The 14645-nt window shown below is 36.4% G+C and overlaps 1 protein-coding gene across 1 annotated transcript in view; it reads left to right on the top strand.

Annotated features, from left to right (window-relative positions):
- Positions 1-11274, top strand: part of LOC132562407 (Golgi integral membrane protein 4-like) — a 36059-nt gene extending 24785 nt beyond the window's left edge. The window contains exons 9-10 of the mRNA XM_060227148.1: positions 9281-9631; positions 10777-11274. Of these exons, the coding sequence (XP_060083131.1) occupies positions 9281-9631; positions 10777-11178 (753 nt within the window). The 3' untranslated portion in view covers positions 11179-11274. The remainder of the gene's footprint in view (positions 1-9280; positions 9632-10776) is intronic.
- The last annotated feature ends 3371 nt before the right edge of the window (positions 11275-14645 follow it).

Raw genomic sequence — 14645 nt, 5'->3', positions numbered from 1 at the left:
CTTTAAAAGTTGGAGAGAGGTGGTTATCTTTCAAAGTGAAATTCATAAAAAAAGATCAGTATTACTATATCATTATATAACAAAAGGTCAGCAGTAGATTTGGATCGAATATGTCTCTAGAGATAAACAGAGGATTTCTTCAATGATGGATAAACTCTGTAGTGGTCGGGTGACAAAATTTTATCACCTTTCCGCGGTTCAATTTCTCAAATAGATGTGATAACTTAAGGAAGTCACTTGCCTGACCACATGGTTTTCCAAGGGTACTCTGATTTCCATCCACATTAAGAACCCTCACATACTCCCATCAGAGCTGACGAGTAATTCGTATAAGTTGGACAACTTGTTTTGCAATTGTTCTTTGATGAAAAAAATTTATTTTGTTGCTAAAATCTAGGCCAGTTGTGTTTAAAAAAAATTCATATTTAGTCAAGAATGTTTATTCTGGATTCTGTTGTATTCTTGTTGCATCTTTCACCACTCCTTTAATTGATGCATGGAGCTATTTGCCTTTATAACCAAGCAAATATCAGTTCTAACTCTTTGTCCTTTAACTGACTTTTTCCGACTAAATCAGCATGATAGACATGTTCTGTCATCAACATCTGTAAAAACTGTTTTGATTGGTTCATTTTTCCACAATGTAATTACAGATTCATCAACATCTGTAAAAACTGTTTTGATTGGTTCCTTATACCACAAAGTTATTACAGATTCTTCTATTATTAACTCAGTTTTCAGGACATTTGTTTAATATGATAGTTGGTATGGAAACAAATTGATGATTTGTACCATACTGAGTTAGATAAGCAAACTGTACATTCTTTTAAAAACACAAGAAGAATTGATTGTAGGGAAAAATTGAAAATTCAGCAATTTTTACAGTACTTGAAGACAGAAATATTATCTGCTAAGCATAATGTATGTCTCCAGCAATAAGCTCCTGCCTGGTTTACAAGCCTACCAATATATATATATATATATATGCCTGTACAACATCTCTGGGTTTGAAATAATCTGTTGGCTCCCTGGGCTTATTGTAGGACACATACAGTAATAGGTATCTTAACTTCTGTTGCATGCGTACAACTTTGTTTTACGTTGTAACTTTGACTTGAACTGTCTTGTGATACAAGATCATTTGTATGTGACTCAAGGCCAATAGCAAAGAAACAAGACTTAATATGTGATTTGAATCAGAGAGACAACAACTAACTATTGATTATATTTGAACTCATCTAAAGAGGAATGATCAGATGAGGCTCCATTAAAACTGCCTATGAACAGTTATCAGTAGTTATTGGACTGCAAGTTAGCAGATCAGAAGTATTTTGGTTTTCAGGCTAACACTAATTGATTTGTGGTGAGAGTTATAAAGGACATCAAATGTTTGGCATATAATGTATATTCCCCATGAGTGATTCAAATATTTGAAATAATATTGTGATACATACTACACATTGGTTTAACAAAGCTGTCTTTATTATTCATCACTAATTACTAATGTATCAAAAATATTGATTTCATGGGTTGTTTTCATTTATCTGAAACATCTCTGACATTTAATCATAAAAATTTACTAGTCACGATATTATGAACAGTATATCCCAGTTATTTATATCAATGGTTATTACAAAATTAAAAGTTATTGTAATGCCTTATGAAAGGTTTACAGTTATTATGTCAATAAATATATACTGCCTTAAAAATGAGACAAAGATGAAACTTTTCCTAATGATGTAGACATTGATCTTTCATTTAATTAGTTTTGTTTCTCAAAAAGTACTCTATAGCCAGTGGTCCACAATTTCAAACGATCCGTGCACATTTATTGGGGCCTTTCCAAATAATTACACCTGTAATTTCAAATGAAGAAAAAGAAATTTTAGTGATAGTTGTACCTGGATGTGTGATGTTGCAGCACATTTACCGTGAGATATATATCTCTCCCGTGCAGCATATTAACTGCAAGATATAAATCTCTCCTCTCCAGCATGTTTACTGTAAGATATAAATCTCTCCCGTGCAGCATATTTACCGTAAGATATATATCTCTCCCATGCAGCATATTTACCGTATGATATATATCTCTCCCATGCAGCATATTTACCATATGATATAAATCCCTTCTGTGCAGCATATTTACAGTAAGATATATATCTCTCCTTTGCAGCATATTTACCATATGATATAAATCTCTCCCATGCAGCATATTTACCATATGATATAAATCTCTCCTGTGCAGCATATTTACCGTAAGATATATATCTCTCCCATGCAGCATATTTACTGTAAGACATAAATCTCTCCCATGCAGCATATTTACCATATGATATAAATCACTTCTGTGCAGCATATTTACAGTAAGATATATATCTCTCCCGTGCAGCATATTTACCGTAAGATATATATCTCTCCCATGCAGCATATTTACCGTAAGACATAAATCTCTCCTGTGCAGCATATTTACCGTAAGACATAAATCTCTCCTGTGCAGCATATTTACCGTATGATATATATCTCTCCTGTGCAGCATATTTACCGTAAGAGATATGTTTCTCCTGTGTATATTTACCGTAAGATGTAGATCTCTACCCTGCAGCATATTTACCGTAAATCTCACCCGTGAAAGGTGTGTTGATAAATTATGTAAGGTATATCTGCCAACACTTTCAGAGTTAGAAGTTAATAACAAGTCCTGGGAATGATGTCATCAACTGACATACTAATGTATATATGAAAGAGTTTGTACAATTTATTGATTTTGAGTACAATATCATAACAATGTCAAATTCTAATTAACAATATTTATGTGTACATTGTCAGAATATCAGCAACAAAATCAGCAATATGGCAGGTGGTGGTAGGAATTTTATTAAAATTTCGGCAGAAGCAAGCAAAGGTACTACAATGGCAGTGCTCTGGTATTATGTGGTCTATGTTGGCAGAGGCCAGGTAGTGCCCTAAAATGGATTAATGGTTCTCTGGTGGCCTGAATATGTATTGTGTTGGTTCTGTCCTAATTAACAGTAATATGTCCTTAGGATTGTTCCATAACAATGTGATGCTGTATTACTGCTGTACATTTTGTAGTCATGCCATTTCAGTATATCATCGCCACTGTTACAGTGATTACAGAGATGATAGAAAAGTGGTTTTCAGTAGCATATGGGTTCTTACGATAAATGCATAATGATAGAACTAAGGTGAACAGTGGTATTACATGGTGACATTTCAAGTGGTATCCTGATGGAGCGTTGCAGATTTACTTGTTGATTATAGACCACAATTATCAGATGTTTCCCGTCTGTCCACAAACAATTATTGTTTGAAATGGATGGATCTTTTATAAATTTCATATGTAGATTCCCCTTGGTCCCTAGTTTTGTCTGTTTTATTTTGGACTGAACAGAAAAACAAAATGGCAGACAGAGGCCATCATGGATTTTTTAGGTAAAGATTATTATCACTATTTCTTCAGAGGAATGTTCAAATTTCATGTGACTTTATCAAAAGATCACATCATTGTATGCTATGTATCATCTATTACATCAATTTGAACAACATGTGTATTTGCTAGACAGAGGTACTATATAAGTCCTGTATTTTGAATTGTTGCACTGTTCTGAGGGCTGCATACCTAGAATTCCGAAACATGTCAACATATAAGCCTGATGAAGGTCTTCCTTGGATGTTGTCCGGTTACCTATACTTATTGTTTATACGTTACTAGTACCAGACTTGTGTATTCCTTAGGAATCCATCCTAGTATCGAAAATTAACAGAACTATTTGTAATCTGGTGAGGGATTCAAATGTTTGTTATCTGGTGAAGGATTCAGGTGTTTGTCACCTGGTGAAGGATTCACATGTTTGTCATCTGGTGAGGGGATTCACATGTTTGTTGTCTGGTGAGGGATTCACATGTTTGTTGTCTGGTGAGGGATTCACATGTTTGTTATCTGGTGAGGGATTCACATGTTTGTTATCTGGTGAAGGATTCACATGTTTGTTATCTGGTGAGGGATTCACATGTTTGTTATCTGGTGAGGGATTCACATGTTTGTTATCTGGTGAGGGGATTCACATGTTTGTTGTCTGGTGAGGGATTCACATGTTTGTTGTCTGGTGAGGGATTCACATGTTTGTTGTCTGGTGAGGGATTCACATGTTTGTTATCTGGTGAGGGATTCACATGTTTGTTGTCTGGTGAGGGATTCACATGTTTGTTATCTGGTGAGGGATTCACATGTTTGTTGTCTGGTGAGGGATTCACATGTTTGTTATCTGGTGAGGGATTCACATGTTTGTTATCTGGTGAGGGGATTCACATGTTTGTTATCTGGTGAGGGATTCACATGTTTGTTATCTGTTGAGGGATTCACATGTTTGTTGTCTGGTGAGGGATTCACATGTTTGTTGTCTGGTGAGGGATTCACATGTTTGTTATCTGGTGAGGGATTCACATGTTTGTTATCTGGTGAAGGATTCACATGTGTGTCATCTGGTGAGGGATTCACATGTTTGTTATCTGGTGAGGGATTCACGTGTGTGTCGTCTGGTGAGGGATTCACGTGTTTGTCGTCTGGTGAGGGATTCACGTGTTTGTCGTCTGGTGAGGGATTCACATGTTTGTTGTCTGGTGAGGGATTCACATGTTTGTTGTCTGGTGAGGGATTCACATGTTTGTTGTCTGGTGAGGGATTCACATGTTTGTTGTCTGGTGAGGGATTCACATAATCTAGTGAAGGATTCAAGATTCTTATATTTTCAACCTTATCAGATTTATTTGTCTTCAGTTCTGGTCAAATACCTTCCGATATTTATAATTCAGTTGTGGATTAACAAATCCTTCTGGTTTGATGTTCACATTTCTTTTGTGTTAAGGGAATCACTGGTGAAATTTGGTTTTATATTCACATATTACACCAATCAGATATGTGTAATATGATCAGAGGCTGGTGCAATAGATCAATTATTCACCCTTTTTTAATCTGATCAGCAGATCCCTGGTTTCATCATATCAAGTATCTATACTAGGTGGCAAAATTTACATCTGGATTTTTTATGGAAATTTTTCTTTAGTATTTACCCCCCAAAATACACCTTTTATATACCATTTATATTCATGATTATCATTCTACTCCAAAGCATGCATCACACTTGAACCCAGTCTATCAGCTGTTTATAAGTCTTAGAATGCTTTTAAAATCTCCTCTTTTATAGTCTGATTTCATCCAATAGGTATCTCTTTAATTGATTTTTACCTGGCTTTTTACCTGGCTGATTTTTACTCTGTTAAGCTTAAAAGGTGAAGAAGTATATCCAGGCACTTTATAATTTGAAGTACTCCGTGTTGTTGTTCTGAAATGTTGGTCATGGGAATAATTATATACCAAAGCCTCAAATGGAATGATGCTGACCTTGTATTGAAAATTTTAAGGTCACTAAACTGCTGCTCTAAATTGATGATTTCTGGACATTTCATCAACGGTGTGATATTACACTTGTTCTATCTGCAGGTCATGAACCTTCTGATACTAGAGCCACTGTTCTATCTGCAGGTCGTGAACCTTCTGATACTAGAGCCTCTGTTCTATCTACAGGTCCTGAATACCAGAGACTCTGTTCTATCTGCAGGTCCTGAACCTCCTGATACTAGAGCCTCTGTTCTATCTACAAGTCCTGAACCTTCTGATACTAGAGCCTCTGTTCTATCTGCAGGTCCTGAACCTCCTGATACTAGAGCCTCTGTTCTATCTACAAGTCCTGAACCTTCTGATACTAGAGCCTCTGTTCTATCTACAAGTCCTGATCCTTCTGATGCTAGAACCTCTGTTCTATCTGAAGGTCCTGAACCTTCTGATACCAGAGCATCTGTTCTATCTGCAGGTCCTGAACCTTCTGATACTAGAGCCTCTGTTCTATCTACAGGTCGTGAACCTTCTGATACTAGAGCCTCTGTTCTATCTACAGGTCATGAACCTTCTGATACTAGAGCCTCTGTTCTATCTACAGGTCGTGAACCTTCTGATACTAGAGCCTCTTCTATCTACAGGTCGTGAACCTTCTGATACTAGAGCCTCTGTTCTATCTGCAGGTCCTGAACCTTCTGATACTAGAGCCTCTGTTCTATCTGCAGGTCGTGAACCTTCTGATACTAGAGCCTCTGTTCTATCTACAGGTCGTGAACCTTCTGATACTAGAGCCTCTGTTCTATCTACAGGTCCTGAACCTTCTGATACCAGAGCCTCTGTTCTATCTACAAGTCCTGAACCTTCTGATACTAGAGTCACTGTTCTATCTACAGGTCGTGAACCTTCTGATACTAGAGCCTCTGTTCTATCTACAGGTCCTGTACCTCCTGATACTAGAGCCTCTGTTCTATCTACAGGTCGTGAACCTTCTGATACTAGAGCCTCTGTTCTATCTGCAGGTCCTGAACCTTCTGATACTAGAGCCTCTGTTCTATCTACAGGTCGTGAACCTTCTGATACTAGAGCCTCTGTTCTATCTGCAGGTCCTGAACCTCCTGATACTAGAGCCTCTGTTCTATCTACAAGTCCTGAACCTTCTGATACTAGAGCCTCTGTTCTATCTACAGGTCCTGTACCTCCTGATACTAGAGCCTCTGTTCTATCTACAGGTGAACCTTCTGATACTAGAGCCACTGTTCTATCTACAGGTCACGAACCTTCTGATACCAGAGACTCTGTTCTATCTGAAGGTCGTTAACCTTCTGATACTAGAGCCTCTGTTCTATCTGCAGGTCCTGAACCTCCTGATACTAGAGCCTCTGTTCTATCTACAGGTCGTGAACCTTCTGATACTAGAGCCTCTGTTCTATCTACAGGTCGTGGACCTTCTGATACTAGAGCCTCTGTTCTATCTACAGGTCGTGAACCTTCTGATACTAGAGCCTCTGTTCTATCTACAGGTCGTGAACCTTCTGATACTAGAGCCTCTGTTCTATCTACAGGTCATGAACCTTCTGATACCAGAGCCACTGTTCTATCTACAGGTCATGAACCTTCTGATACCAGAGACTCTGTTCTATCTGCAGGTCGTGAACCTTCTGATACTAGAGCCTCTGTTCTATCTACAGGTCGTGAACCTTCTGATACTAGAGCCTCTGTTCTATCTACAGGTCGTGAACCTTCTGATACTAGAGCCTCTGTTCTATCTACAGGTCGTGAACCTTCTGATACTAGAGCCTCTGTTCTATCTACAGGTCGTGAACCTTCTGATACTAGAGCCTCTGTTCTATCTACAGGTCGTGAACCTTCTGATACTAGAGCCTCTGTTCTATCTACAGGTCGTGAACCTTCTGATACTAGAGCCTCTGTTCTATCTACAGGTCGTGAACCTTCTGATACTAGAGCCACTGTTCTATCTACAGGTCACGAACCTTCTGATACCAGAGACTCTGTTCTATCTGAAGGTCGTTAACCTTCTGATACTAGAGCCTCTGTTCTATCTACAGGTCGTGAACCTTCTGATACTAGAGCCTCTGTTCTATCTACAGGTCCTGAACCTCCTGATACTAGAGCCTCTGTTCTATCTACAGGTTGTGAACCTTCTGATACTAGATCCTCTGTTCTATCTACAGGTTGTGAACCTTCTGATACTAGAGCCTCTGTTCTATCTACAGGTCGTGAACCTTCTGATACTAGAGCCTCTGTTCTATCTACAGGTCGTGAACCTTCTGATACTAGAGCCACTGTTCTATCTACAGGTCGTGAACCTTCTGATACTAGAGCCTCTGTTCTATCTACAGGTCCTGTACCTCCTGATACTAGAGCCTCTGTTCTATCTACAGGTCGTGAACCTTCTGATACTAGAGCCTCTGTTCTATCTACAGGTCACGAACCTTCTGATACCAGAGACTCTGTTCTATCTGCAGGTCCTGAACCTCCTGATACTAGAGCCTCTGTTCTATCTGCAGGTCCTGAACCTCCTGATACTAGAGCCTCTGTTCTATCTACAGGTCGTGAACCTTCTGATACTAGAGCCTCTGTTCTATCTGAAGGTCGTGAACCTTCTGATACTAGAGCCTCTGTTCTATCTGAAGGTCCTGAACCTTCTGATACTAGAGCCACTGTTCTATCTACAGGTCGTGAACCTTCTGATACTAGAGCCTCTGTTCTATCTACAGGTCGTGAACCTTCTGATACTAGACCTCTGTTCTATCTACAGGTCGTGAACCTTCTGATACTAGACCTCTGTTCTATCTACAGGTCGTGAACCTTCTGATACTAGAGCCTCTGTTCTATCTACAGGTCGTGAACCTTCTGATACTAGAGCCTCTGTTCTATCTACAGGTCATGAACCTTCTGATACTAGAGCCTCTGTTCTATCTACAGGTCATGAACCTTCTGATACTAGAGCCTCTGTTCTATCTGCAGGTCCTGAACCTTCTGATACTAGAGCCTCTGTTCTATCTACAGGTCGTGAACCTTCTGATACTAGAGCCTCTGTTCTATCTACAGGTCGTGAACCTTCTGATACTAGAGCCTCTGTTCTATCTACAGGTCGTGAACCTTCTGATACTAGAGCCTCTGTTCTATCTGCAGGTCCTGAACCTCCTGATACTAGAGCCTCTGTTCTATCTACAAGTCCTGAACCTTCTGATACTAGAGCCTCTGTTCTATCTACAGGTCCTGTACCTCCTGATACTAGAGCCTCTGTTCTATCTACAGGTCGTGAACCTTCTGATACTAGAGCCTCTGTTCTATCTACAGGTCGTGAACCTTCTGATACTAGATCCTCTGTTCTATCTATGATCTCATGGATTTGTTCCATCTTGTCATCTTTCCCTCTCTTGCTGTTTTAAGATATATCCAAATGCATTTTGAATTGAAAATCTTCGAAGTAGAGGATTCAATTTTGAGAAGTGCATGTTGTCTGAAGTATTCAGTGATGACATTTTTGTTTCAACCTTTTATTGAAGTTTTTTCGTTGTACTTGTTTTTAAAATGTGTTTGATATACCTGGGAGATCAGAAGCAATGAAGATTTTCCAAGGGTATGAACTTAAAAAGTTCATAATATCATTTCAGATTAGTAACTTGAAATAAAGGGAAAGGTGAATCAATGATAAGGGTCTTAATTTACAAAAAAATCCTTTATGTTAGAATTTAATTGTTGATATATAACTAAACTGGTTTGTCTAAATTGGTATAGAATATTTATCAAAAGGTAAAACTATGTTAACAGTAGATTTACGTTAAGTCGGCAGCCATTTTTGAGAAAACCTTTCTGATTGGTGACTCTACCCTACAGAATCATTATGGAGAACAGAAGTTTGGAGCCAACCCAGATCAGGTAAAGGTAAAACAAGATGTCAATGCTAATGCTGTTTTGGATGCAGAACAACAACAACATCAGGTGGCTCCCCCTGGGGAGCATATCAAGGTAGAAAAGCCAGATTCCAATATGGCCGGTGAGATGGATAAAAATCCATTTGGTGACAAAAGTATGAAAAACAAGAAGGCTGATTCCAACCAGGCTGGGGAAATGGAGCCTGACCCAAAGGGAGATAAACAAGTTGGACCTGCTCCACCAGCTAATGACAATGTAGATCCACCCAATGTCGATGACAATCCACAGCAAAATATTCCACCTCCCAGAGAGGTAGGCAATGTCAATGTGGCTAAACCTAATGTATGGTAGCTGTTGATGTACTCTGGTCTCTGTATTGGAACTGACTGTCAAGTTGTTTTAAATGTTATATACATGTTGATAGTGACATACAAAAGAGTTTCAAATCAAAGAAATCAATTAAGTGGGTAGACTATATATAAAACTTCATACAGTATTGATAAACAAAAAATCAATATTACACAAATAATTGGAGTTCAAACTCACGTGAAACAAATTTTGAAAAAAATATTGATTTGATTTTTTTTTTAAAAGTCTAAAATATTTATCATTAAGAATGACATTTGAAAACAAAAACAAAACCTGAAGAATGAAATGAGTAATGTAGCATACATCCTTAACTGCTTTTGGTTTATATATTAAAGTGATGTAATTGCCTCCATTTCTATTTTCGTAAATCTTACTTTAGAAGAATATGTCCGAGGGTGATACAAAATGAACAATAATTGTATTATTGTATGGTTTGTGTTTGACTGTTTATGTGACTACTTGTGTGTGCTATGTGCTTGTTATTTCTATGCAGATGTTTGTTTTATATCTTTTTATTTAACTATGTCTTTTATTTTACTTCTAATATTTTCCTTCTATACATTGGTTAGAACTTAGAAGACTAACACACGTGTATCTTATGGGTTAGTGGTGTCTAGATAATTTTTTTCTTTGATGTCATTGTGCAGCATCTGTCTGCAGTCAATTTTATTAACATTATGATTATATTAGGAATACAATAGGATCTGCCTGGCTTTATGTATGATAATGATATCTTTATTTCTGATCTTTGTAAGAAAACAATCTTCCTAATGATTGGGAAAACAACCAAAACAACAAAATGGAGGGAAAATCTATGAGCATGAAAGGCCTTGAGGGAATGTGTAATCAGTCTTTTAGCAATCTGAATATATCTATTGTAGAATTCTTTGGAGAACAAAAAAAAATTGATCATAGTTTCTTTACAAAAAATGTGTATTGAGAAAATTGACCATTCCCAAACTTTTTATTACACTTCAAATTTCGGAGGAAATGTTGATGTAGTGGATACAAGGCTATGTTTAGTTTGACAACTGTTGCCAGTAAAGAGTAGGATGATTGAGAGCTCTCTGATTGGTTACTCTCTACAGAGACCAGACCAACCATTACCACATAGGAATAATGATCTCCTTGACGCAGAACAACAAGGACACCAGGTGGCTCCCCCTGGTGGTCACATGAAAGTAAAAAAGGCAAATAAGGAGGACTCCAATGTGGCTGATGAGATGGACAAAAATCATGACAATCATAACTTAGCGAATCATGATTCTAACCAGGCAGGAGAAATGGAAGCTAATGCGAAAGGGAAGGGAGATAAAAATGTGGGACCTGCTCCACCACTCAATAAGGATGTAGAACCACGCAAAATAGCTGAGAATCAACACACTCCATCGCCCAAACATGGCGGTAAAGTAAATAAACATAAAAGTGGCCGGCAACCCAGATTGTTAAATCAAGAATCTAAATTCCACTTTCCACACAATCATGCATAGTGTCCTGAATATGGCTCCCTTATATAGAATAACACAATACAAGATTGTGTATCAAATAGGATAGGAATCCATTTCTTCCAATGTGTAAATATAGCATCCAACTAACATCAATGGGAATATGAACAAGATTGAAAGGTTGATGTTAATTAGTTGAACTTTGTAAACATAACTTATTTCAGCAGTTTTTAAATCATAATATTTTTTCATGCTTAATAATTCTAGCTGTTTCAAGAAGTATGTCTTTACTATGCCATACAAGGATTTTCAACAAATTCATCAATTGCACTGATGTGTTAAAATTTGACTCTGTGCTGTAAATTTATGATACATTAGAATTTCACACTGCTAAGATAAGTATGTTTACAGAATAGGTGATGGATGGTAAGGTAATACTTTATCCTTCTGAATGGAATCCAGATGTTGGTTTTTGTACATCACAGTTGACTTCAGTAATTATTTTATATAAAAATAATGGAGTTGTATTGTTAACAGCCAAGGTATTGTCGACAGACTAGGAATATAAATTTGCAGTTCAAGAATGAAATTTCTTGAGATTCGGTCATCACAGATCAAATATGGCCATGGATTACTTCTCTTGAAGACACACAAGACACTGTCCGCCCACACCTAAAGTTATTCTAAACAGAATTCCATGGGTGTATGATATATAATAATATGTAATAATATAAGGAGATAATGACACCACTTTGGGGCTTATATTGTTTTGAATGAGACTATTTTCTATAATGACCTTCAACTTCCAGGTTTGACCTACACACTTGGTCAGTTTTCATGAGACCTTTTCAACTTTATTGTTAAAAACCACAGGTCCCACAATGTAACATTTAAGTGTTTCCAGAAATTCCTTGAGTACCATAAAAATTCTATAAGTACAGAACTCAGGACTCGCACGTAGTTTTATCACAGCTTGATAAAATGATTGTAATCTTTCCAATAATGGCTTGAATAATTTCCTATGTCAAACAATATCTGTGATACTCAAGTTAGAAAATTGCAACAGGAGGCAAATTATTTTATTTTTTAACTTTCTTATACTGTTTAAGTTCAATTATATTTTATTTTAATTATTACTGGGAACATACTGACCAAGGGAGATAACTATGTGTATAACATTCCTTCTTAGTAACATTATGTTGCTTCTTTTTATTTTTTTAAATGTTTAAGTCATCGAAGCAATATTAAAATACCAACATTCCAGTTCAAATGATGAAAGAGCTCTCATTTTTATTTTTAAGGAAAAGATCACTTTTACAAGCTGTTGTGCTCAAAGAAAGCAATTAACAAGTTTGACGGTAATTTCCAGTAGTGTTGAGGTCATTGTTAAGGAAAATTAGCTCCAAATGGATGGACTTGCAGCAAAAAATTGTTTTAGTTCCTACTGTTTTCGGCAGTTGAACTTCTTGATACTTAAGCCTAGTGGGAAATATTGTTTAGTCTAGTGGAAGTCTTAATTAGTATTTTTAACTTAGTGGGAAATCTGTAGTTTTCTATCTGTTTATGTAGCTTAACAAAATCTTTAGTCAACAAATGGCACATGTTGTATATACTAATGTTCATGCTTCTATTTTTTGTGTTTTTCATCTGGTTTGTGAATAATTGAATACCATGATGTGCCTTTAACGTTAATAGGATGTATGCTGTCTGTTGGTGTGCTTGTTTAACAAATTGTATGGAAAAGAATGTATTTCAAATCTGGAAGACAGTCAGTCATGTTAGTTTGTACCTTCGGCAGATGTTGATGGAGGAGATACCAATATGACTTCATTTTTAAACAATTATACATAATGACCATTAATCATTGTGAAGAATTTTACATGCATGTTACTGTATTTGACTTAATATCTATAGCCCTCCAACGCTATCAACTGACAGTAAAATTAGAACAATAATTCTAAAAATATTGATTACTGAAAAATTATATCTTATAAATCATGGTGATGGGATGGAGCACTCTGATTGGCTGAAATTAGATTGTATGTGAGAAAGCATGCGTCTAAATTATATGATTAATAGATAATTATAGAATCAAATTGAATAGTCATTTCGTTTATTATATGTACTTTCAGAAAGTAACATAAGCATATCTAATGTTATAAATGATTACGTGAGTTTTTCATTGTATTTAACATCCGCTATTCATGATTTTTTGTTAACATATTTACACAATAGAGAATGTCCAGAATACAGGAGACGTTGATTATACAATGGGTTCATATAACATCACTATGCAACATACCCTGGCTGAGAGAATACAGCTGTGTAATAGCTGTGAATCAGGAAATCTTTTTGTTCATACTTAACATAAGTTGATATTGACCAATTAAAACCAGTGGTTTGTAGTAGTCAGATATACCTTGACCGGTGTGGGCTGTGTTTTTCACTTTGTGAAAAATCTCAGTACAAATGTACTTTAAATACAGACTTATTTTTTTTTCTATTTTTAAAAATCTTGAGTAATGTTGACCTGACTCTCCAATCAAGGCCGGGGTTCGACCAGTATTAGATTTTCAGTGATATTTACTCCTGGCCTTGATTTGGAATCAAATTTGGAGCTCATCAACTAGAATATATACTCTTTAAATACTTTAAGCTAAGGAAAGCAGAATTGTGATTCTGTGAACAGTGTATTCCCAAATTCAGATAAAAATATTGTAGAGGTCTGTAGGCAATTACCAAATCAGACTAAGTACTTTGTTTAGTTATAGTAGATCACATGTTAAGTTAACTGTAAAAGGAATTACTGATCAGGATCAGAATTGAACGAAGGAATCGCTATTTATTGTGACTTTATTTATATTAACGAGTTTAACGTCCACAATTACGATCTTTCGGTCTTTCAGTGAACGAGTGGGAGTCACTACAATGTCAGTGTATCTTTATATATCAGCTTTATCTTGGACGTTACTGTCAGTCAAGAAATATACCAGTGCATTTATTCCAAAACCAAAGTGTTTTATGAGCTCCTGAGTTTTGGGGTTTTTTCCTTATTAGATAAAAGATTAATATTGGTGAAGGAGTGTTTGTACTCATTGAAGAAACATTTGAATATAGGAAATTTCTGTTTTAAAGGTTTTACTTTCTGTTTTTCCTTCTAGATTTTGTTAGCCTCCTTTTTCTAGTTGTGTTGAAATTTTCTTCTGTTAATTTGTTTTCACTTAATTATTTCCCTGTTCTTTAATTGATTTTTCTGTTTTGATTTTCTTGCAGAAACACAAGTAGCATAGGAGTGTTTGTATCTTTTACTTATTACAAGCTGGCCTAAGACACCAAAGCTATATTGTAATACCCATCCTTTAAATATTGGTACTCGTTTTACTGTAAAAATACATATTTCAGCAGTAACCTTATTTCAATTGGCACATAAAACCTAAATTGGGATTGTGCACATCGCAGCATTTTTTTTTTCAGATATTGCAGTTGTGCATATTTGATTAATGCACTTATTT

The sequence above is a fragment of the Ylistrum balloti genome, unplaced genomic scaffold (assembly GCF_031769215.1).
Source record: "Ylistrum balloti isolate Yb309-2 unplaced genomic scaffold, AGI_CSIRO_Ybal_v1 Utg371412, whole genome shotgun sequence".
Taxonomy (NCBI): Eukaryota; Metazoa; Mollusca; class Bivalvia; order Pectinida; family Pectinidae; genus Ylistrum; species Ylistrum balloti.
This window is presented reverse-complemented; position numbering and strand designations above follow the sequence as displayed.